Source organism: Aplidium turbinatum, chromosome 4, assembly GCF_918807975.1.
Source record: "Aplidium turbinatum chromosome 4, kaAplTurb1.1, whole genome shotgun sequence".
NCBI lineage: Eukaryota > Metazoa > Chordata > Ascidiacea > Aplousobranchia > Polyclinidae > Aplidium > Aplidium turbinatum.
Genome location: NC_137475.1, coordinates 43,537,277 through 43,562,525, shown reverse-complemented (window position 1 = coordinate 43,562,525; position 25,249 = coordinate 43,537,277). Strand labels below are relative to the sequence as shown.

The 25,249-nt window shown below is 37.4% G+C and overlaps 1 protein-coding gene across 1 annotated transcript; it reads left to right on the top strand.

Moving 5' to 3' along the window:
* Positions 1-353: 353 nt before the first annotated feature.
* Positions 354-14,620, top strand: LOC145769212 (uncharacterized). Its single transcript, XM_082580799.1, has 10 exons — positions 354-484; positions 1,633-1,803; positions 2,759-2,824; positions 3,240-3,347; positions 3,674-4,500; positions 6,086-6,239; positions 8,045-8,230; positions 8,881-9,014; positions 9,435-9,663; positions 14,539-14,620. The coding sequence occupies exons 1-10, from the start codon at positions 421-423 to the stop codon at positions 14,559-14,561; spliced, it is 1,962 nt and encodes a 653-aa protein (XP_082436925.1). The 5' UTR covers positions 354-420; the 3' UTR covers positions 14,562-14,620.
* The last annotated feature ends 10,629 nt before the right edge of the window (positions 14,621-25,249 follow it).

Sequence of the window (25,249 nt, the reverse complement as noted above, 5' to 3'; positions counted from 1 at the left end):
CAATAAAATTACCCTTTTTGATCATTATGGGTGACACGATTTTCGGCTGATATGCGAACATCGACAACAACAAAAATTATCACTCGGCATTTTCATCGGCCATGTATCTACTCACAAGTGACGCATACACAAAAATTTCCCCACACGTACGTTGTGCTGTGTTATTGTTTTTGTTATTGTTTGTCACTATCGATGCAAACCATTGTGACGTCACGTGTTATGCGCATACCCCCTTAAGTGTAATCTGAAGAAGATCTAAGTTCAAAGAGATTCTCCTTTGGCAGACTAACGTATCAGTATCACGTAATGACGTCATCATGGCGTAATCAATCTTTTTTTTTCGTTAAAGGATAGCTAGGTCAGAGAAAGTGTTTTAGAGTCTAAGGTTATTTGAACACACAGCTTTGATCAATTCTCAAAATGGCTGCGAATCAAATTGAAACGAGCGTTTTCATTCAAGGCCGCCCTTCCACTCAACAAAGAGGTAAATCTAAAAATAAGTTTTGCAAGCTTGATTGGCTAACGCTTTAAGATGGCATCAAGTAGGCTCACGCCAATCCTTGCGAACCGGTCCTTCCAGTTTTATTGACTTCTTCGAACCGGTTGTTAATATGCATATGCATAGGCCCATGTTTCACCATATCTACAGTACGTGTTTACTTCGTCGTTTTCTACATGTTTGTGCTAGCATTAAAAATGAAATTGGATTGAATTGTTTACACTTTTTTGCTGTGCGTATACCACACGAGAAGTTGCATTTTGTATGTTTCGAAACAAATTAGCGTTTCGTGCCAGCTAGTACAGCACGTTCTATTGTTTGCATGGGTCCTTGTTTGAAAGCTTTATTAGAAGTTAGTTTCCAACAAACAAAAGATCTTTCTATTGCATCATTTCAACGTTTGCAATATCTTTATGATGTAATAAGACCAACGTTTGTTTGCTGAAATTCGACTGAAATCATACCAGCAATTTTTAACTGCTTGTTTTGTTGTAGTTTTTGTTCTCATTTTCTAATAAAGTTGTGTTAAAACATTTCTTGAAATTTATTTCACCTCATTCATAGCGATTCTAATTATATCAAGCAACTTCGATAAAGCGACAGTAATTGACGAAATAGAGTAGACCGGATTATAGCGGGGTCCAGGCGCGGATTTATGGGGGGGGCCCAGGGGGCCCGGGCCCCCCCCCGAAATTTTGTGAAAAATTGTATGTTTCCAAATGGTTTGATATGCTTCTAAACAGCTGATATTAGTCCCTCGGCATCACAATTGATGAAAATGGTTGTTTTAATGTCTATTTTCTAGCATATCGTATATGTCGTAGTATCATTGTTCATATCTGTTTAGCTTTTTCTTTCTTTTTAATTGATTTTCAAATTTTCTGGCCCCCCCCGAAAAAAACTCTTAGATTCGCGCCTGGCGGGGTCTGATTGCTTTTATTGATGTTGAACATCAAAAAATGGGATTTGCACACCAATGCTAAAGTTTGATCCTTCACAAAGTTGAACCAAAATAAAATATTTCCAAAAATGGAAACATGAAAAACTTTCAACTTTGATTCCAAATAACTCCCGAACTTAACCTAAAAACACGGTGTCCTCCATTTTCTCGTTTACCTGTTTGTTATATTCAGCGTCTGTCAGCGCGCGTCCACTTCTGACGTCATCGACGAGTAGTATGACAAAGCCGACACCAAATGGACAGTGTCTTCATCTGTTTCGTTCTCCCTTGGCGTGGAAGATCATCATCGTCCTCCTCCTCATTGTGATCATTGGAGTCATTCCTGTTGTCGTGTGGATCACTCGTGAGTGTGACGTCATAGTGGGTGAAGGAATTTCGCTTGTTGAACGTGCTGTTGCAGCGAGCGCTTGAGAACCGAAACTTCAGACAACAAACTTTGTCACTTTTACATTAATTCAACGTCCGCAAACAACAAAATCTGTCATTTTTGCATCTTCAGACGTTGAATCAATGTAAAAATGACGGATTTTGTTGTCTTGGGACACGCAAATTTTTTAGTTAAGCAAAGTGCAAGTTTAATAGTTCCAGAAATCTTAATCCAATAATATTTTTACTTAGTTGATGTGGTAAAATTGCTTTGATTCTAAGAAAGACTCAAAAGCTTTAGGGTTGCGTACATCAGCAGAGGATGGCTTAAGCGGCCGATTAAGCTGATTGTTTGATTAGGTAATCGAGAATCACTTTCCGCAAAGTTCATTTGTGGATTATTAATTGGCGAGTTTAATCGACGGATTACGTTTGGTTTATAAGAAAAAAATACGCAAAATAAATTGCTTAATCAGAGATATGCTTAATCGTAGAGTAATTCACTGTTGGAGCATCCAATTATAAGTGACGCAAAATTCAAAAACTGCAACTTCAGAAATTCTAATCATCATCCATTCGGGCGTGTTCGGATACCATCGACATAGTTCCTCCAAATATCTCTGTCTATCATCAAAATTATAGTTCATGTTTCTCTACTTCAGTGTCTCTTGTTTGTCGTATCCAGGCTTACACCCGGTGGTTGAAGATTTAGATTAAGTGGACGGGAAGGCAAGGAGGCCAATCTTCGTGTCCACCTTCAGGCATGCCTTTAAGTGTCCTTCCACAGACACAGCGGCATGTTCTTGAGTGGTGTCGAACCGGTGCCCTTGCGATTGTCGTTTCAAGGCTCTCACCAGTCACCACTCGGCAATGCAGCAGGGAGTCTTGTACTAGTCTACTCTTACACTCAAATCATTTACTTTCTCATTTAGAGACACCATCTCACAAACACTCATTCAATGATGGGGTCTGTCGGTATGAAAAGAGAAAAATTTTCGGTAAGTTATTTCTACGAAAGCTTTTGAATCTCTTTGTCTTGATGAGTAACGTATTTGGCAGAAAGGGAAAAGTAATCCCATAGCAACCTCATAGCATCTCCTTGATTTCTTGCGAGTTATAGTTAGACTACTTAGCGCAGAGGCAAAATGAAAACTATTTTATGACTAGCATTGAGAGAGAAGTGATTTTACAATACCATAAACTGATGACTGACAATAGCTTAAAGGATTGAATAGCATTATTTAAAACAAATACAATACACTAACAGAATAATAACATAATAAGTTCGAACATTTTCCTGAAGGAACAGCGTTTAATTCTACAAGACGTTTGAAATCAAAGTGTTCAATTAAATATTTTAGGTATTTCTTTGCCTTCGGGCAAACAATGTAAATAATGTATTTTTTTTAACAGGAAGCCACACTCATCATCACGTGAAATGTGGAAAAAGAATTAACCTAATTAGTCAATGCAATGAAGTTAAACCGCATGCGTGGAAGTACATTGACATGCATTCACCTGGTAAGATGACGTCGTAACAACAATAATTGTTAAAAATCGTCTTGATTTTTCGCTCTTTGAAACATCGTGCAGTACGATGGAATTGCTGAAACCAGAGAAATGCTTTGTCTTAGAGTCAGCTTTTCCTAATTTCTGCATACCATTAAGTGTCTTTTGTCAAAATACGGCCGTATGCTCTTGAAATTGAAAGTAGTCGAACCCACCTTCTTTCGAGAGCCGCGCATACGCATGATCATGAGATTACGCGACTCGAGAGTACTTGTATCTCCACTTGCGTTGTTATTATTATTATGAACAAACTATCGATTAGTGTTGCTATTTTATAGATTGGAATTCCATTGATGAACTGAATTTGCCATCCGAAAAGGGAAACTCTTCGGCCATCATTGTATCGCCCCACTACAACTTCTCACAGTCTTGCACCTTGCAAATCTCCCTCAGGACCATGAAAAAAGTTCCGTTGAAAGTTTTTATTGTTCCCATGAAAGGAGATCCGATAAATATCAACATGTCATCTGATCGATGTCGTCACGGTTTCATTAGGGATCATAAACAATTAGCGCACATAACAGAATTCCAAGTGGTGGTCACGCTGAAGGTGCCTTTGAAATACGAAATTATAGATGCGTCTGTGACATCACACAAGTGCTTCCAGTATCAGTCGATGAAATATGACGCCACTGTACTTTTGAATCCCGATTTCAAGTTCGTGCCACAAAGAACAAGGAACTTTTGTTCTTTGGAAATTGTCAACAAGGATGTGGAATGCGATTGGTACAACGTCATCGGTCTTGGGAATGAGCAATTCCAGAGGCTGGAGACCCACAGTTGTGTCCATCGTGGAGTTTCTTATGAGCAACATGACCAATTGAGCTGGTTTTTTGCTCTCAAGGATACTCGTCATGCCACAAATGGATATATGATCTCTCCCGTGATAGAGGGAGGTATGTCGTACCTCATACTATCATTTTGGTACCTTGCACAGTGTGGAGGTTCTAGCATCAGAATCTTTGTTATCCCATCCGTTCAAGATATTGCAGGAGTTTTAGGAGGAATTTCTCCTGCACGTGAAATTAAAGAAAAAGATACAAGTTTCAAGTGGAAATTAACCGTTGAGGAAATACCAATACCACGTGAATACAAGTCTTTTCAGGTGCATAATTTTTATATTATTAATTATTTGCTTCAGATATGCATTCATGTTGCACAGTCATAAAAAACAGCATGAAAAAAATAAAGAAATACACGTACAGGGGAGAGACTGCAAAAATAAGCATAGGTAGGGTAAGAGTATATAGTAGGGCTACTCAACTGGCGGACCGCGGTCCGAATCCGGACCTTCTGAGTGTTGATGGTGGACCTTGAGCTTTTGGAAGAATATCCTCATTGCTACGTTTCAGGGCTTCTTTAAACAGATTTCTACTGACAGGAAGCAATTTTTACTGTGATTATCCTAGTTGCTGGGGGACTTCGTCCCCTAAACTCTCCAACACATTCTCAAAAGTCCAAGTCGAGTTATATTTTACCTAAAAAAGTGGTTTGATACAGGTAACTTAACTTTCGTGGTTGAAATAATTTATTCACCCGACCGCTAAAAATATTCAACTTGTCAAACTGGACCTTTGTTAACATTAGTTGAGTAACCCTGGTATGTAGCTTGGGCGATGACACTTTACTACTAATAATTACATTTCAATCTTTATTGTTATTAATAGATTATAGCATTGTTAAACCAGTATCGTTACAAGAATACACATCAGTACGTTCTAATCTTGATTGCCATGATTTAACCTTTTGATCAGAGACATAAAGTGAAGGGAGCGGTAAATCCCAGAGATCTCGAAATCTAAAAACTGGCTCACTTTTGAAAATCATCCATGCAGCCGTCTTATGACTCACGAGATAAAAAAAAGAAAAGTTAAAGAAAGAGATTTATTTAAAAAACTTAATGCTTTCAATTTCTGAGTTAGCATTGTCCTATGCTTTCAAATAAGAGTCTAAAAATTCACTGCTACTAGCAACACTGCTATGAAATTTAGAGACAAAATCTGCTTTATAAAAGCTTTTTTGGACAGCTATTAATTGTTGCCTATTTTGGTTGTTTTTGCTTTTCCTTTGTACCATGCTGCAAGGCTTGACTTGAGGTCACGATGTGTTGTTTGTGCTAAACTTCGTGGCAGTGAAACAATGAAACTTTACCTTGAGTAGACTGAACTTTGCCTACTCAGAGCTTGTGTTACAATTCTTACAAAGCCTTAAGGAACACAATATCCTTTATTTCATGCTATTAAGCTACATTTTCTAGGTATTTTGCATTTGCTATTGTGCATTATATTAGCAGGGTGGAAATGTCGGCAATCCTTTCTAAGAAGTGGTTTGTCAGGGCAAGCAATATTGATAGGCTTATTCGGCACCATATGGACAGATTGAAAATATGCTGCTGCTTTGCTGCAGTTGCTGCTGCAAAGTTAAACTGCGAACCAAAATTAAATTTTTGGATTTAACAATCATAGTTTGCTGTAGGTTTTAAACAAACTTTTACCATATATTTCACATTTGTCTTAAACTTTCTTGCGGACTTTAATCTCGATTATTATTTGTATGTTGTACCAAAACTAGTGTGCTCCCTGATTCATATGTATAGGCTATTTTTTATTGCTTTCGTTTTTCGATTAATGTTGCTTCTCATTGCATTTGTAGAAGTGAATGCTAATTGATTTGAAATACGTTGATTTTAGATTGTAATAGAAGGGGTGGTCATACAAAATGGATCTTGTGAGAACCATCGTTGTAACATGATGCTGAACAGTAAAGCTGAGAAAGCTCAATCCCCGCTTCTAGCAATCGACGACCTTGCTTTTGAGATGCGTAATGACCAATGCATTCTGGCAGGTAATAATGGTTACAATAAGATTTATAAGACGATTTAGCTGTTTAATCCAGCAAAACTTGCCAGTATTGACAACTGAAGGAACCTTCAGAAAAGTGTGGCTAGGGTCGAAGACACGGTAACGTTGAATTCCACTGTAGCCTATTAGCAACATAAGTTTTCCTTACCTTAAAGATGATTTCATTCAGGCCTAACGAATGTAGCCAAGCCAACTGTTCTTGGCAGTTTTGAAACATTGAAGCTATTTGTTTGTAACAAATATACCTGTAATAATTTGTTTGTGCCACTATCTCGTGTTGTGCTCCTGTCCATCTTTGGTAATCTGCTTGAGTCCTTTTTTAAACAATTAATTAATTTTACCTCTCACATACTTGACCCGTTGTGCTGCATAGTTTTTCAGTTATCATTGTGTGTGAGCAAGTTAGGCAAGTTTCTCAAATGTTAAGATTTGTCCATATTTCTGCTGTGATAGTGTATTATTCTTTAGTATTTCTTTGAAAAAGTATTTTTCTTATAGGCTTGAAAAGGGCTGTATGACTAGCCGAAATCGTTCGCTTATTTATTTATTTTTTTATAATGTTAAATGTAGGGGAGACTGGGGTTAGTTGGAAAGCGGGGTTAGTTGAAAAATCAGCATTTTTGCAACTCCCGAAAACTTTTTAAAATATTTACTGCCACCATGTGATGTAGTTTGTCAAAACACACAATCCATGTTAGTTTCGATTTGCTGAGTCCAGGTATGCCTGCTTGAGCAAACATTTTTTATTTTTTTAGCTATGAAGTAAAATTTTTGGCTCTTTGGGAAACATCTTATGCGTCCATGGCGTTAAAGATAGACACACGTTTTTTGGTGTGTGTTAGCTGTAGTTGTTCCACAATACTGAGAAATAAATAAATTTTGGTCAAATGAACCATGCTTGAATATTTTAGGAAAACTGTTAGTCATGTCCTGATGGGGCTAGTTGGAAAATTGTAGATGGGGTTAGTTGGAAAATGTTTTGTATTTGTATTAGTTGGAATACTTTTGAATTTTTAAATTGTGCTTTTGAAAGTAGTATAAGCTCTAATATACTTGTTTTTAGCACATTGTAAGGTTTTAGTTTGAACTTTGAATAACTTGGAAAGTACAAAGGACATAGAGTAAATAAATTAAAAAAAATATTTTTTTCAATGGCGCCCTTGAAAAAGGCTCATGGCCTACTAGAGTCCATGGCCTCCAGGATGAGAAACCCTGGTTTAAAGTAATTGGTTGTTGAATTTATTGCTTTTTTACTTGAAAGAAAGTAATTTATTTGCTTACAACGACATGTAAATGTTAACCTCATGACGTTTTCCAACTAACCCCATGATGTTTTCCAACTAACCCCAGACATGGGGTTAGTTGGAAAATCAATTGTATGTTTGTTTATTTTAAATTTCCATTAAAAGCTGAATTGACTCAATACTTATTTTTGGTTGTAAGATACAGGACACCATAGGTGATAATTTAAGCCGCTTCAAGTTGTCAGGTTATGCACCAGTTGTTTTAAATTTCACTTTAAAAGAAAAACTTTCCAACTAACCCCAGTCTCCCCTAGTGTTGTTGCTGAGTAATGTCGGTTTATGGTTTAAAAAATTCAGGCTACCATATGAAAATTGCTATTCTTCAAGACATACACACTATTAGAAAACTTTGTCCTTTTTTTACATTGCTTTAGCCTTTTGCGTTTCCAGACGTTGAATCAAGGTAAAAAGGAAAAAAAAATTGTTGGCTTGATAGGACAATGCATTTCTGACGAAGTTTAAACTAAAAAACTATTTCCCGTAGAATCAGCTAATGCTAGTGCTATTGACTGCACTTTCAACAACGCAAGCAAATTGTGTTCATGGACGTCTTCTACAAAACAAAGCCGAATTAATATTCCAATTCCTGGATATCTTGACCACTGGAAACCATACAACGTCCCACTTAGTCCAAAGTCAGACCATGAGGCGACAAAAGAGCACTTTGAAGGTAAGAGAAATAAAAAAAGAAAAACTTTCATATACTGCTTTCCCAGCTGTAAAAGTCAGTCCCTTTTATATTTTCTTAGCCTCGTAGCTAAAGATTTAACTTAGATAAAGCTAAAGCTAAGCTAAAGCGATAAGCTAAAGAAGCAATATTTGTACCCACCTTCAAGCCTGTGCAATAGGTGGTCTTCCAAAACCACAACCGCATGCTCTTGAGCGGTGTCGAACCAACACCTTCTCAAGCGCTGTAGATGAACTCGCGCCCCTCGGCAATGCAGTCAATCTCTTTATACCAGGGGTTTTTAATCTGGGGTCCGTGGACCCCCAAGGAGTGCGCGGACTAGTTTTAGGGGGTCCATGAAGGCTCAATGGAAATCTTAGTGTATAATATCAAAAATGGAATACATTTTAAGGGGTTCGCGTTAAAAAAAGTCTAAGAACCCCTGCTTTATACTCGATTTCAAGAAAAGTGCTAAAATTGACATTTCATAGGCCAATTATGCAGAACGTTTGCTCAGGGCTAGTTTTACAATGTTTGTTGTTCGCTGAATTGACTTTTTTTTAAAGGAGTCGTTGACCATAAAAAAAGTTGAACATTACTTCTCTAATGTTTAAGTATTATTAAGCATCTTTATCATGAATATCCCTTTGTAGGGCGAGGTCACATTTTGGCTTTCAAAGCAACCGGTGAACCAAGTAATCACGGTTATGTTCGAAGTCCCAAATTGATCGGTAACAGCAATTGTACATGTGTCATGCAGTTTGATTATCTTCTACGTGGACTGTATGTGAGTATACTCTATAAAAACTATTTTGCTCTAGTTCTGTTGGTAAATTGTTTTTCTTCTGGAGCTATTTCAAATTTGGAAAATTTTCATTTTTACTTTATGAGTTAAGCTAATTTAAGTAACTCCAAACGCACGTACATAAGCTTAATAAATTTTACGCGTCGGAAGTCTCAGACCATTGGAATTAATGGCCTTATACTGGCACAATACGCACGTTTCCTTCTCATATAAATGCAGTTTGTTGTTTTTATTTCTGACCATTACAGCAAAAACGACACATGTCAACATAGCAAAGGTCTAGAAAAAGATAAACGAGATAAAACAAAAAGGTAGAAGCGACAAAACAGAAAAAACAGAACGGGTTTCCAATTTACAGAGAAAAAAATTTTAATGGACGTTTTCAAATATCGCTTTTTTCAGGCTCCAAGGCTGCAAGTCAATCTTGTCTACCCAAAAACGACAAGAGGAGGATCAATCCATTTGGAGCCACAATGGTCTTTGTTTGGTCATCAAAGCGATCAATGGATGGTATCCACCGTTCCCTTGAATCTTCAAACTCAGATTCCGTTTCAAGTCGAAATTAGAGTCAAAGACGTCAGAGACGCGAGAAGCGACGCCCACATCGATGATATCATTTTTAGAGACTGTGGTAGGTATTGTATAAATAATTTTTTGAAAAAAATTATAGAGCGTATTATTTCTGTCAACGATACATAAACATAAAGCTCATTTGAAAGAGGTTTTTGCAGATCAGTCAAATCATTAATAATAATTTCTTAAACAAAAACTAGCAAAAATGACGATACATCATTTTTCAATATTATCATTGTTCGGAACAAAAAGTGCATACTTTACTCAGCAAGATGAGTATGACAATATTCAAATTAGGATCATTTGATTACATTGGCGAAATGTGAAAGAGGAACAAAAAATTGCTAAAATTTTGTTAAAAATTTATCATTTGCAGAATTACAATAAACAAACCAAAACGTCATTAGTCAATTGAAAGCGTCTTTTACCACGACGAGTTCTCGGTTCTTTGTAGCTTATTGTGACGTCATAAATCGGATACTTTCCATGTGAAAGTGCGTTATTTGCGTGGATTTTGCTGACTATCCTCAGTTCTCAGTCATGAAAATGCATCAAAAGAGTACTTTTTTGACTCCTCTTTACCACAACAATCTTCAGTGCATAAACAATTTATCCTTATCCAGAATCTTCACCATAATAAGCTACAGACAGTTGCGTTTCTTCACAGGCTTGATGTTTATGGCCTAGGTTCAGATCACAAAAATCTCGACTTTTTTTACATCGCTCTACCGTTGTTGTTGTTGTTGTCGTATCCAGGTTTACGCCTGGTGGTTGAACATTTAGATTTAGTAGGCGGGTAGGCAAGGCCAATCTTCGTGTCCACCTCCAGGCATGTCATTAAGTATCTTGCCAAAGACACAGTCGGATGCTCTTGAGCGATGTCGAACCGGCGCTATTTTTAGTGCCGTCCCAGTGCTCTCACTACTCGGCTATGCAGCCGACAAAACGCTTTAACGTCACCTCACATTAAAGCAATATTAAAAGATGGAAACATTTTTGTTGAGTGAAAATGTAAGCAAAGTTTTATTAATTTAAAGTAAACAATATCACACCAAATCAGAAGAATCGGTTTATTTAAATACAGAGCTTTCGCCACACAAGTGTGTTGATATTGTTTACTTTATTTAAAATGTTTTGTCACACCGTGCATCCCAGTGGATCATCAGTTGAATTATAGGAAAATTTGATGAAAAGTTTAGGAACGAAGTTTTGTTTTGGAATTTTATTATTTGTTTGAGATTTTTTGAAGGTTTGTTATAGCACATTGAAATGAACTTAAAAATAAAATTTCGTCACAGACGAATGGTCTCAGCACACCAAAAGAAAAACCTTTGACGACTTGTAGGCCCTTAACCCACTGCCCTAAAAAGCTGTTTTTCAAAACCGGTCAAAAATCGATAAAATAAGAAACAGAAAATTTTAGCGGACGTCAGTATCGTCACATCTGTCTCGTGTTTGAAAAGCCCCAAATTGAAATATTTTTGTTTAGTTTTTGTGTTATTTTAGTTCCTGTAACTCACAAGGGACAACATTGCCAAACTAATATTTATTCTTTTTGTTATTTTGCATCATTTGCTGAATGTATTGTTTGAACCACTCCTTAACTAAAGTACAAACAAAAATGAGTCATAATAAGTTACATAGAGCCATAAGGTTTGAACACAATGTATCAAAGGTAAGTCGTACAAGCTCGCTGGATTAATTCAAGCCAACTTCTAAAGCCAAGTTTGATGATAAATGGACTTCGTTTTTATTGCATATTGAACAGACTATCAATAACTACACTATCAAGAACTACACTATCAATAAAATAACAACATAAAAATATTTCAAATCGTCTTTTTGTGTGGTTTTAATTATTGGGATGACGTCAGATGCCTTAACTGCTCAACTGCTTGGCAGAGTAGTTAGCCCTCGTCTGATGTTCGTAATACTCTGGTTCGGTACCTACCTAAAGCACACAGAAGTGTTGTAGCAACACACTTAATCACATGTTGACTACTACGTCTTCTACATAGTTGAGGGGTGAGAGCATTGAATTGATATACAAAAGGACGTCAGTTCGACACCGCTCATGAGCATGTAGCTGTGTCTTTGGCAGGACAGTCAGAGACATGTCTGAAAGTGGACACGAAGATCGGATTCCTTGCTTTCACGCCCACGTTTGGTAGATATAATTAATCTTCAACTATTGGGCACCATCTTCAGCTTGCACACCAGAAAGCATTATTTCAGAAAACATGTTGTCGCAAAGTGTATTTTGAAGCGCTTAAGAAAGCGACATGTTGATCAAACCATTTGGAAACGTTGTATTCATGCAAAATTACCCACAACTTTACCAAAATCAAGGAAGTGAGTATATTCCCAAACGAACACTCAGTTCTTCTTACATTGTTACCAGTACACACATATTCATGTCACGTGCGTGCTTTGATTAATTATATTATTTGCAACAGAATACATTGTTTGTCAACCAAAATGACGACACGCACGCGCTTATGACGTCAATAACATTGATTCTTTCTACAAACATATATATACGGAGTACGTAGGAGGACAGGAGCAATGCCTAGTGATGGGTCTGCGACTTCACACAACACAAGTACCAACTTTGGCAAAAGAAAACAAAATATCTTGGAATTCATTTATCAAAACGACTTTTTTATTTTTCCAATACGTGGAAATGAAACAAAATGTTTTAAAAAGTTCTTGGCGTGTAACTTGCTATACCATGGTTGTTCGTATGAAGCAGAATGTAAGGACATGCTGCTACTGTTTCACTAGACTTTCAAGTACGCGCAGACCAATTATTTTGTTACGAGAGTTAATGAAAAATATAGTTATTTATATACCAATTTCAAAACAAGAGGTCTCATAACAAGTAAGTCAAGTTAAACTAATTAAAATTATGGCAAGTCGTCTTGCAACGTCCAACAAACGTCCGCGTTTGGTCACTTCTACATTTTCATAGACCTCTGCCATGTTTGACATACATTGTTTTTTGTTATGATGGTTAGAAACAAAAACAAACTAAAACTGAACTAACAAATGGTGAAATCGTAGGCTACTAGAAGTATTAGACTTGGCATCACTGAAAAACAGCCCGGTTGATTGCGCGGGTGATCCGCCTGGGATGGCACTCTAAAATAGCAAGCTGGTGGTAGCCCAGATTTACTTCAAACAGCCCATTTGCTTGCCAGCAACAAAAGCGTGGACTACAGTGAGTGAAACATCTAGAAATTTATATAGCCTATCAGATAGGCTAAGTCTCCTGTTTTACCGTGTTTGTGTCATCGCAGACAATTTTCTGACCATGCCGGTACAAAACACGTCTTTTTTAACTCAAATTGACACAAAAATGATATTAGGTTGCGGTGGTTAAGAATAGCAGAAGCAACCCATGCAAAAGTCACTATCAACAATTCTAACATTTTGAAACGAATTTAAGATATCAAACTCAACACGGGGAGAACGCCACTGTACACATACTGTAAGTCCCAGTGAAGGCAAAGAATCATTGGTACAATAAAATGATGATTCATTTGAGTTTTATGACGTCGTTCTGATGCACATCAAGTCGTACTTCAGCTCTTGTACTATTTGTAGAAACTTATCCGTTGTTCAACACGTTCTGTGGCATTTTAATGATACGAGAATATAACGATTAAGAAAACACATTCTTTGTGTTTAAAAAGACATTTATTGATTAATATTTCCAGCACATTTGTTTATCAACATTTTTATTGCGGCAAATTTGCACGAAGAATTACCCTTTGCTGTGGTCATTATGCATTCAAAACATCTTCCCTTTGGCACACATAAACAATTTATACTTTCTGTGAAATTTGTGACCAGCAACGTTACATTAACTAAAAAGAACCATAACTTTTATCTAATTGGTGCACAAATGATCTAAACATAGTTTTGCCAAGTTTCCCAAATGAAATGACAAAGTTTAATAAACCAGACAAACATGACTGGCTTAATGAAAATACTGTTCATAAATAAAATATTCTACCAAAGGAAATTTCGCTGCAATGTAGACTATTGAATGCACGTAGATGGAAACTTCTTTTCTCTGATAACACTTGCACAATCAGTTGTCATTATGGCCCTCTTCACCATCATGTGTTTGTTTCTCCTTTGATAGGTGAGACCAAGCGTCGTGATTTGTCACATTTTGCTGAAAATCTGATTTTTTTGCAGAAGGTAACAAATCAGGTCGTATTTCTTGATGGCCATGACGAGTTCTCGTCATGTCTCAGCGTCATGCTTCCCAGTTGCGATTCCGATTCCAGTGTTCTTGCTCAAAAGCTGTGGTTTTTGTCTTTTTTCTTGCCACCACTTTGAAATCGCAAATCAATTCTCACAACCCTTTTTAGAATAACTAAACAGTAATAATAATCTGCACCGAGAATGTGAGTTGAAAGCCCAGTAAACAAATATAGCTTTTTACGCCATTTTTTAACCGATTTAACGTTTATGTACCCTTTAGGAACAGGTTCCTCATCCCTTTTGTGGTACCTGGTTCAAAAAAATGTTGCACGTCTTCTTTCACCAATTCTATAAACCATTTTCTTTGTGGATTTTCATCATAGCTAGCTTGTAGATGTTGCAGTCAGAGCATTGAGAAAATAAGTTTGACCCGGTGCTGATAGAAAGGTCTGGCACACCCACATAAAACACTTTAAAAAAAAAGCATAGAGCTCCGAAGATGTTTTTTTGTTGTCCCTCCTGAAAAGATTCCAACCCCCTAAAATTATCTCCGCTCTGTGTCCAAAAGTTCCGGTTCTTTTTATTCCACTGCACACCAGACTAATTAAATCATAGAATTTAAAGTTAATCTAGAACTTGAAAGTTACTTAGCCATCGGTTAGAATGCTAAGAATTTCCACACATGAAGTGTTTATGGTTTTGCTTTTATGTTTTGCAGACTTTCGACTCTACAAAGAATAATGAATTACTGATGGATTTAATTTTGTCGTCATTTTAACAAGGTGAAGATGTCCGAGCGTTTAGTTTTTCGTTTGTTTCATGTTTTGTTGAACATTTATTGTTTTTACTTGTTCGCTTTGAACAGAAAGCATGCGACGAAGACTTACATGAGTCTTGCTCACTTAGCCTATTAGAAAAAGAAAACATAATTGGAGGGGAGCTAGAAATAAGTAACAATACATTGTAAAACTTTTTTGTTTTCTTGTGGCAGTGCCGGTCTTTGGGATGTGCAAACCGTGCGATCGCACAGGGCCCGCAAATTAGGGGGCCCGCAATTTACTCAGAAAATGCAGTAATTTTGTCATTTTCAATGGTAAAATTCAACAAGTGAATTCAACAAAGGAATTAGCAGCAAGAAAACATAGAGACTCAACGAATTCAACCAATTTCGTCACCTGAACATTTCGTACCCTGAAAAGATCGAGAAAAAAAAACGACAAAGCCGAAGTCGCTACTCGGATTTGCCGCAAACATTTCAAAATTTCTCGATCTTTTCAGGAGACGAAGTAGGTTGAAATTTAATTTTGTTACACAATTTCAGGGTACGAATTTTTCAGGGGACGAAATAAGTTACATCCAGACTTAACATAGAGACATAGCTTTATTTCCGAAAAATGCCAAAGAAAGCATGATCTTATCCTTTTGCTATGCCACCGGACAGCACCATATTACAGTAATATTCATACCTAAATTTTTGTTAAACATGCTCTCAGAATGCCCCAAATTCAAAGTAATTTTTCAAAATTTTTTTGGGGAGGCCCCCAGACCCCCCGCCGCCACCACCACCCTTCCCCTTTCAAAGTACCTAGCTACGCTACTGAATTGGATTATTGTCATAATGGCCCGCAAAGCATATTCCGCACAGGGCCCGAAATACCCTAAGACCGGCACTGCTTGTGGGGATCTAATAAGCTTTAATATAGTGAATTATTGCTGCTTTTTTCCTGCAGTCTCCTGTTATGCTGTAGTTCTAGAATCTAGCTTAACACGTGATGGCCAGAAAGTTTGCATTGGTAGTTTTTCCAAAATAATGACGTTTAAACTATTGTTTTTTTGGTGTTGATGTAACTCTTACGTGATACCCTTTCATTTTCTATTCTAGATTTTGTGGCAGATAATGTTTTCTTATGTCACAAACGCGTTGTGGTATTTTTCTTGAAGACCAAACTATGAGCAGCTTGAGAGTAATGTCATAAACCAAGGTTCGAATCCTGCTGGTGATCCTGTTACTTCTTTGTGTATTTCCATTGCCAGCTATTTGGCTCAACGAAGGAAATATAGCCTACATAAGCATTTCATCCTATGCGTGTGGCATTAGAAAACAAATTGCGGTAGAATGTTGTTACGTTGACAAAGCAACTATAGAATGCAGGGTACAAGCCATTTCTCTTCTCGAATTGTCCAAAACATGGAAAGACCTGTAACTTCCTTACGTCAGCATATTGCAGGCTGCAGCATACTTCTGAACAGGATAAGCTGCAAGGTCAAAGTTTCCATCTGTTTCTTTATGAGCTAACTGCTGGCTTGAACAATCGTAGGGTGCAGATCAATGGCGTAACCAAAGGGCGGTCAAGGTCACCCCTCTTTGTGTGACGTCACGATAAAAGGCTTAAATGGCGATATTTTAAACCATCGTGGAGTTACTTTCAAACCTTCTTGGCTGCAGTGCTGGTGCAAACTGTCCACCAAATTGTAATTGATTCGTGCAGTGAGATATTTTGACGAAATGCGATTTGGTTCTTACTCAAAATCTAAGGATTCTGACAAGGAAATGGCCAGATGTTTTGCTGGAATTTAACACGTATTCTCATGTTCTAACTCAGCTTCACCACCCCAGTAATATCACGATTTTCTATATGAAAAACTATTTTTGCATCAGCAACCCTTCTAATCGTGTTGAATGTCAGAACAACATCATACAATATTTTCGTTTCTATGTAGGATGAACAATTTCAAGAAAAGAAAACATTATCCAAATATTTTCACAGTGCAGTATTGTAGGGTCATTCCATGGACTTCTAAATAGTAGCATCTGGACTGGAAACTCAGTGGGCAACATGAGGCCAAACAGTTGGTACAACAGTTGACCAACAGTGGGCCAACAGCCAAGTAACTAACCCTGTTGGCCCACTGTTGGCCAACTGTTGTACCAACTGTTTGGCCTCATGTTGCCCACTGAGTTTCCAGTCCAGATGCTACTATTTAGAAGTCCATGGTCATTCATTTTCTTTTGTCCAACACCTGTATTCGATTTCACGTTTTGAACTTTGTCTCTTCAGAAGCAATCGTTCAAAAGGAAAAATAAAACTAGCAACAAAGTCTAGCCTCCATTGCTCAAACCGAATTGTATTTTCTTGCCAAGTAAGCTATCATTACTGTATGTAGATAAGACAAACCAATGCACGATCATGGGATCAGCGAATAGTCAGCATATACAATATCCACTATCACATCAACAACAATCAAATAGGTTGCACACTTGCACAGTACTGTAGGCTTAAACTGTTGAGACGCCACCTATCCAAAACCATAACTTCATGTCATTTTTTCTTTGAGTATGTTTTTCCATAAACCTGTTGAAAAGCTGGATTTCCCAAAGCTTTCTTTCTAGTTTGCTTGCACCACTGTTGTTATCAATCAATATTTTCATGAAAGTTGGACCAAAATGTCTGTCACTTGGGAAAAGATCAGTGTGTGCCTTAAAAATTAACGCTGTAAGATATGTGTTAATAATAAAAACAATATGGCAGAAAATAGAAGCGCACAAACTATAAAAAGTCCATTTTCATCTCGCGGCATAAGGTTTGTTTTGTCACAGATCAGTTCGCTTGTCGCATTGTTTGGTACTTTCCTCAGGTTGTTGCAGTTTTCCGTCCAAACGACGCGGGGAGGGGAATTTCGTAGCTCTAAAATATTTTCGCCATTTAGAGTGCAATTTTTTGACTTGTGGAAACAGCTTTCGAGATGTTTTTGTGTAGCAACAGATGTATAGCGAGGGGGTTCTTTCATGTTTGATGATGTGTCATCTATAACTATTATAGGACATAACGTGGCCTTATTCTCCAGAGGATTCCTTTGGACAGCTAATCATCGCGTTTCATCTCATTGTTCACAAGCGTATCCTGCTCTTGCAAATGTCATGAATATATTCTATATCTTTCCGAAGAGTTAAAAATGACGAGAATGGGTAAACCAAAAAGTTTAAAAATAACAATTTGCGCAACGGTTGTAGCTTAAAACTACATGGTCGCTGTAAAATCATGATATTGTGAGTCACAATGATGAGAAAAGCGTCACCTTAAATCACTGACAAGAATTTAGTTAAAAGAAATGTCTAAGATTCTACCACACTCAGCCACATCTTCTTTATACAGCAGTGGCTGACGAGAAAAAAATTACAAAAAAGAAAATGAAACATGTACCGCGAAATAATTCACCCCGATTCTATAACTTACTCTTCTTCAGTGGGCAACTGAATCCTTAACTCATTATTCACTTGTTCATCATTTTATTTGTAGGCTTGGGCTACTACTGAACATGAAACAGTATTTGAATAACACTGAAGATAAAAACAGTTTAGTTTTCAAAACACTGCTGAACATGAATCACCTACATTTTGAATTCTTCATTTTTTGATCAGATTGAATCAGTGTAGTTTTTGAAACGATTTTACGGTTAAGGTTGTAGTGCGTTACCCAGCTAGAGCAAAGCAAAACCCTTTGTCAAAAGAGCTTAAGGTTACCGTATTTCTTTCCGCACAGAAATACTATCTTTCTTTATTCTTTTATTCTACGAAAGTTTGAATCTTGCAAAGTTGGGAATCTACCTTCCCAGACAGCAAAATCAAAATGACAGATTTTACTGTCTACCTTATTGCTGTGGGGTTGAATGAAGCCGATGGCTTTAACTATCTTTTATTAAAATATTGTGCCTTTGTTTATGAAGTTCATTATTTGCAGTGTTGCCGTTTTATTTTAATCCACTGATTTCGCATGTTTTTGTCGTTATTGTTGATTTTAAAATCGATTGTTTGCCACTTGACTTGGTATATTTTTATTTGCATCACGTTTTACTCTGGTCAGTTTCGGTGTTGAAACTTTTCATTATTCAAAATATATAGATTTTTAGCGACAACTTACGGATGTATTTACTCTGATTTGTTCTTCCCATTGAGATGAACTTTAACTTGACATAGCCTACAACTATTTGATAACTTGAATCCATCATTATAATTGATGTATGAAAACAAAGTAACGTCAATGGGTTTGGTTAACATTAATATAACAGCCTAACAGGATAACATTTGAAAGTTTATTTTAATTATGTTGTATTTCCTTTGCATAATAAACATAAAATTTATCAACCCATTGATGGTACTTTGTTGTTTTGTATGTCTGTACTACAATAAAGCAAACTCTCTGCTAAAGCTTTGTCATAATAGACACAATCAACAATGCAAAGTTCAGTACATAATTGTTAATATCTTACCTCAATTGTACTACACCGTCTATTTGTTGAAAAGTTTAATCAAGAAGATGTTATAAGCAACTTTTCAATCTTTTTGTGTCGTATATTCAAGCAATGCTTATTTGACAAAACGTAAAGAATTGTTCTCCCTTTAAGAAGGCCTGCGTGGCCGTTTTGCGGTCAATTGCGGATGGCGTCCTTTCGATTATTATAGCCTTCGATTTCTTTCATGAACAGTACGCTGTCGCTGACCAGAGAGAAATGGCAACGGCTCTTCTTAGGGCTATGGCCTACTGAATTGAATTGTGGCCGTGTTGAGACGAGGGTACCTAAATTGAAATATGTGTGACCTAATAACTGCAGACAGTGCACACCGTTTCGGGCTTTCGGCTTTCTGGCCTCCTCAGTGCAGTAGGTACACTGGTATGGCCATGGAGATATAGGCCTACCTCCATGTAACATTTTTCCATTTGTGGAACCTAAGCTCCAAAAATGGTACTACTGCCAACCTTGCCAAAGTTCTGTGTAATCTTAGTGACTAACCATTAAGACGTTAGAAAAACTTTGTTGTTGTCTCTGCGAAACAAAAATAGATCGTCTGCGTAGATGGCCCAAACAAATGTTTTTCTTTTGGGAAAAGACTAAAAACAGGGGTTTTAACCCCTTCTCGGGTCCTCTCAGTTACGGACCTATTTAAAACTATGATTTTAAATAAATTGTATTTGCTTATATGTTTCTGTGTTGACGATTGATCTATTGATTAATAACAATATCGCTGCATCACTGTTTCCACATGTTAATTAAAGTAAGCAGAATATTAGACGATGGAACAAATTTTCAAAACTCCGTATCCGCTCATCAACCCACCTATGTAGGTGTTTTCAGGTTAAAATAGTTAAACACAAATAATAATTTATTGTCCTTTTATTGTGACAACATTTGTACAATGCAATTACAACTTTTATATAACAATAGTTTCTTGAACTGTGTGGCCTTTAAAAAAAAACAGTCTGGCTTAACAGTTGTACCTGCTGTAGACGTTTATTAAACCAGAGAATTGAACTGCTCATCATAATGTTCAAAATTATACCCAATGAGTAATTAAATTGCTAATGTTGTTCTCATGAAATTGTGACCACATAGTAGTCTATGAATACGATGACATGATGTTTGTAACATATCGTTGTAGGCTACACACTAATTTGATGCTGGATGGCCCAGCAAAATTGTTACAAATCAGAAAAAGTTCTTTTTTCATTGTCACCAAACGTCCGGAGTGGTGTGAATTCTTATTAATGAGCACAGTTTTATACAGAATAGTGGTTCCCTTTTGTTTTCGCTCCCTGATAAACTGTATTGCGTAATACAAAATGCACTAATGTCCGTTATTTTATTTGTTTTCTTATTGCTTTTTTTATTGATTTTTCGCAAAGTATACAAAAAGATTTACAGATACACTTTTGTTATTATGCTTGAACTGCAGTGAAAAAGCTTTCAAATAGACTTTCAAAGAATTTTTAAAGTCCATCTGCATACAAAATTCCTGCGTCAAAAGCCTCTACGAATATGCGAAACTACCAGGAATAAGCCAGGCTATCAAGGCTTTGTCAGTCCGAGAATAAAGATTCAAAACCAACCAACTAATAAAGAATTTGTCTTTTTCTGTAAGAGCAAGTAGGCTGAGCTACGAAACAAGTCAAAAACATCATTTGTTGCATTTTGTTACATTTAATTCCTTTTTTTCTAGTTTTTTTTTTCTTTGCAAACAAAAATGGATTCAACTTTTGAGGTGTGCATTTGAACAACGCAATCCAAACAGCAACTTTTCATTTGTCCGCACCCGTTGCATGGAATTGGAACAATTCGCAAGCAGCAACACTTCTGTTTCTCGGCAGTCGAGTGTAGCATGCATTTAGCGATAGAGATGTGTTTCGCCCATGAGGCCGGGCTCATCATCAACTATATCGCATCACTAATTCATGCCACATACCGTATTTACTTGATTGTAAGCCGCGCTTGATTGTAAGCCGCCCTTGATTGTAAGCCGCATGTGATAGTGTTAAAAATTTAATGTAAGCCGCCCTTGAATGCAAGCCGCAAATACTGTTTACACGCAAAGCTGAAACTGTTTACAGGTTTATTTTAACTCTCACGCTCATTATTGACCATAAATAAAACTGACAACTCCTTTTTTTCTTTCGAATGCACGTCATAAATGCATGTAACAATTTAAAATACACGTCACAACTTCACAATTGTCGGCATCAGACAACGCAGTACGGCAAAACATCTATGGCAAAGTCGACAAGGAAAAAGGCAAAAAGAAAAAATGTAAGCCGCCTTTGATTGTAAGCCGCCCTTGAATTTAAGCCGCAAACATGATGGAAAAAAAACTTTATAAGCCGCGGCTTAAAATCAAGTAAATACGGTAGTTCTCAACCGCTGCTTTTGTCAGTCAATTGAATCCTTACCGTTACCTTTGTCAACAATACTTCACCAAACATGATGCACGTTATAACGTCCGCGATTTGTCGCTTGTATAGTTTTTCGTTGTGAAATAACTATAAACTGAATTGCAACTTGACTCTCAACTTTGGTGGCCAGGCCTGCGTCAGTAATTGTTTGGTTTAATTGGTTTTGAATCTTTATTATCGGACGAGCAAAGCCTTTGATAGGTTATTCCTGGTAATTTTGCATACATGCCGAGCAGTGACGTTCGGTGGCTTAAACCGTTGGGAAAGCAACTTGGAAATATTCTGCAGCAAGGTAGTAGGCACGAAGGGCGTAACCGTCGGGCGAAGCCCGAAGGCGTGTTGCCAAAGGCAACACTTCCAGCGGGGGGTCTGGGGGGCCTCCCCCAGAAATTTTTGAAAAACACTTCTAATTTGGTGCGCTCTGAGAGCATTTCCAAAACAAATCAAAAATAAAAATCTGTCAAATTGTGCTTCGCCTATGTCGTGATCATACATCCATTTAATGTTTAGAAGTCATGAACAATCTTAATTTTAACGTTGCAGGACCAAAATCCAGTGTTAGACATGGAATAATAGTTGTCTAAATATTTAATTCGTCATGAATGTTCATTCTCAGATATTCAGTTAGGCCTACACTACAAAAACTAACACTTAGGCCTAAACATTACAACAGCAAACAATTTGTACAAAAAGCTGGATAAGTTTGCCTCCTGCGTATAGAAGCTTAACAAACTAAATATTGCACCCGCACCTGAACGTTCATTGGCGAAGTAACGTTATATCAACGCTGTAAAAAGGGCAAAGGCATGACTATGAAAGCTAATAGGCTAAAGTACATGGCGAGGAGACATCAAAAAACAGCAACAATTTTTTCGCCATTATGATGCTGTGCTGTGTACCGTGACGAGAGACCATTCTGACGAGATAGTCTAGCGAATGTACGCATTGACGTCACTGGGAAAGCAACTTTAACCATAACACATCTGATTAGCTAAGCAGATGGTGACGTTTTGCAAAACGAGTGAAGATTGGATAAAACGAAGGCGTTTTTTGACGTTTTTAAACTTGGAGAAAGCAACTTTGATAGTTGCTTTCCTGAAGCCTCAGTGGTTGTTTCTGACAGGAGCATTTGCGTTAATTGGCATTTATAGGCAAGGCATGCGGTTTGGTGAGGACTTAGACTACTCACAAGCGTTACGAGTAATTCTAGTAACGAATACAGTAATTTTCAAGTTAAAATAGACGTGATAAAAATAATAAGAAGTTAAACCTAGAATTCAGTCATTATATTTTGCATAGTTTTCGCTCAGGTAAGCACTGCTTTCCTTGCTTTCCCTCACCGAGATTGACAGAGTACCGAGAGTTACCGACTCTCGATACAGAGTTACCGAGATTGACAGAGTGAAGTTTTCCGATTGTTGTTGAGGTGTTGTTGCGGGGAATAATTCCACCTACCAGGTACCGCTAAATGAGGAGCAGTCCTTGTAATGCGTTGCTCAAGCGCATAATCCAAGACTCGAACCAGCGCCTGATCTTGATGGTGGCGGCTTAACCAATGACATAACGAGACGGACACTGAGGTAACAGGGCGGACAAGGACGAATCGTTTTCAAGTATACCAAACAGCCAAGACATGTTTTCAAAGAGGCTTGTTATGTTCGAGTAATTAAAGGGGACCTGAAATGAAAAATTAAAATTTTTTTGGTGATTCTTTAGTGTTTAAGTATTATATTTTTCAAATTTTTTTTGTGATATGCCTTTTTGTTTGGGAGATATAACCAAAGAAAATCGGCCACCTGATGGCGCTATGTGTCTTGTGACGTCATCAGCGGGCAACCAAGTAAACAGCTTCATGCATTTGCCCTAGAAACGTCGCATAGGTCATTGTATATTGAGCATAAACAAGATGTCTGAAACAAGACAAGGATTTCTCTTTGAACCAAAAAGACGGCTACTTGACAGCGAAGAACATCATTCTGATTCGTGCTCTGACAACACCAGTTCGGACAGCAGTCGAAAGGAAAATTTGCATTGAAAAAAATGCAGGAAAATAATTTGCTTGAACCAAGTGGTTTATACTGGTTTATATCAACTAAAAGTAGCCTATGTATTCAGAGTTGCCTACCCTGCCAATGTTTTACTTTCCTACTGATCTGTTTCAAAGTCTTGTTATTTTCTCGCTTTGCTATTCGATCCAAACGCCCGATCGTACTCACAGACTTGTACCTAGGTCGATCGAGTTTTGTGGGCACTGCATTGACAGTGGCTTTCACATATCTTGAAAAATCAAAAACAGAAGAAACAGCTTCAGGGATGAGCAGGTGTCTGGACTTGGTGCCTCGTAGCTCTGCCTGTAGATCACGTTGGTAATCGCTGGCCAGAAAATGATTGCTGCACAAACGGCAGTGCTTGTTTACAGGTGGGTTTTTGAGTTTCATCGCTGAGATCCATTTCTTCAGCTTGTCGTCATTATTCAGAGGTAAACGATGAAAGGATACGCCTTTAACGATTCCCCGGTTAGTACAACCGGGGGAGCCATACAAGAAGCCACCATTTTAAGAGCGCAAAAACTCCCTTAGCACAAAATTGTTCGCTGTTTCGGTAGCCTACGCGATTTGTTCCTTGTGTTTGCATGCAAAACAGTAGAGACCTTGGATGCCGCTTTGCCAGCCAATGACGTCATCAAAAATTTTGACCAATCAGAATCATTCAATTCAAAAAAGTTTTTTTTAGGTTGTTTAATTAATGGTAACACAAAAAATAAAAAAATTGTTGAAAAACGTTTTATTTCAGAAAGATCTACAAATACAAAAGCCATGTATTTGCGTTGCAGTGCACCTTTAAATCAGGCAAATGAATGTTTACTGCGATATGTTTTATTGAAAATGAAATCCTAGCTCCGCACGTAAACTCACAACCATGAAAGAGAAGTAGGCCATAGAAAAAATGAAAACATGATCAAAATGAGCTAAGTCAAAATAACATATTTGACGTTCGCTAATTGACTATCATACAACAACCCAAACATATTTTGGCCCATCACTGAGCGATTGCCAACCGGTTGAAAGTCACCATCTTATGCTCACGTTTTGGATCTCAAATGCCCCTGGTTTGGTTCTTCTATGCTCAAGTCACTCATTGCCCATGTATTTGTAGGGTTTTCCAAACTGCCGGCCTATTACTGCTTCCCTAACCTCCGGCCCAGGCGTAATTAGTTTAAGCAGAGTTTTTTGGCTTATAATTTTACATGCACCAGTAACATTTTATATACTGTAATTCTTTTTTTCATTTTTTTTTGTAAAATTTTCTCGCTAGCTTTGCTCGCTCAATCACATTTCATTCATCCAACCAGCGATGTTGGGCATGCATATTTTTGGAAAGTGGATAAAGAGTAAAACAGTTAGTCCCATACTTGATCCAAGCATCTGGGATGAAAATCAATCAATCAATCAATCAATGTTTTATTTGTCAGAAAAAGAAAAGAAACAGAAAAAAATAAGAAAAGATACCGAAAAGATAAGATTTTAAGCCTTTGGCACTAACAATTAGGCCTAAGAGTAGATTGGCAAGTAGGCCTACCTTTCTCTAGGCCGTCTTTCCTCCAGCAACTAAGTCTATACAATTTGTTACACCTTGGGTAGAGGTGAGTGATGTTTTTCAATCAGAATTGCGTGGTTGGAAAGCAAACGTCTTATTCATTGCGGCATC

What these genes read in the sequence shown, in the direction of transcription:
- LOC145769212 (XM_082580799.1), top strand. Translation starts at nt 421, where the DNA reads ATGGCTGCGAATCAAATTGAAACGAGCGTTTTCATTCAAGGCCGCCCT. An exon ending in CCCTTCCACTCAACAAAGAG is followed by an intron (nt 485 to 1,632) that starts GTAAATCTAAAA and finishes TGTTATATTCAG; the next exon opens with CGTCTGTCAGCGCGCGTCCA. An exon ending in TGACCAATGCATTCTGGCAG is followed by an intron (nt 6,240 to 8,044) that starts GTAATAATGGTT and finishes TATTTCCCGTAG; the next exon opens with AATCAGCTAATGCTAGTGCT.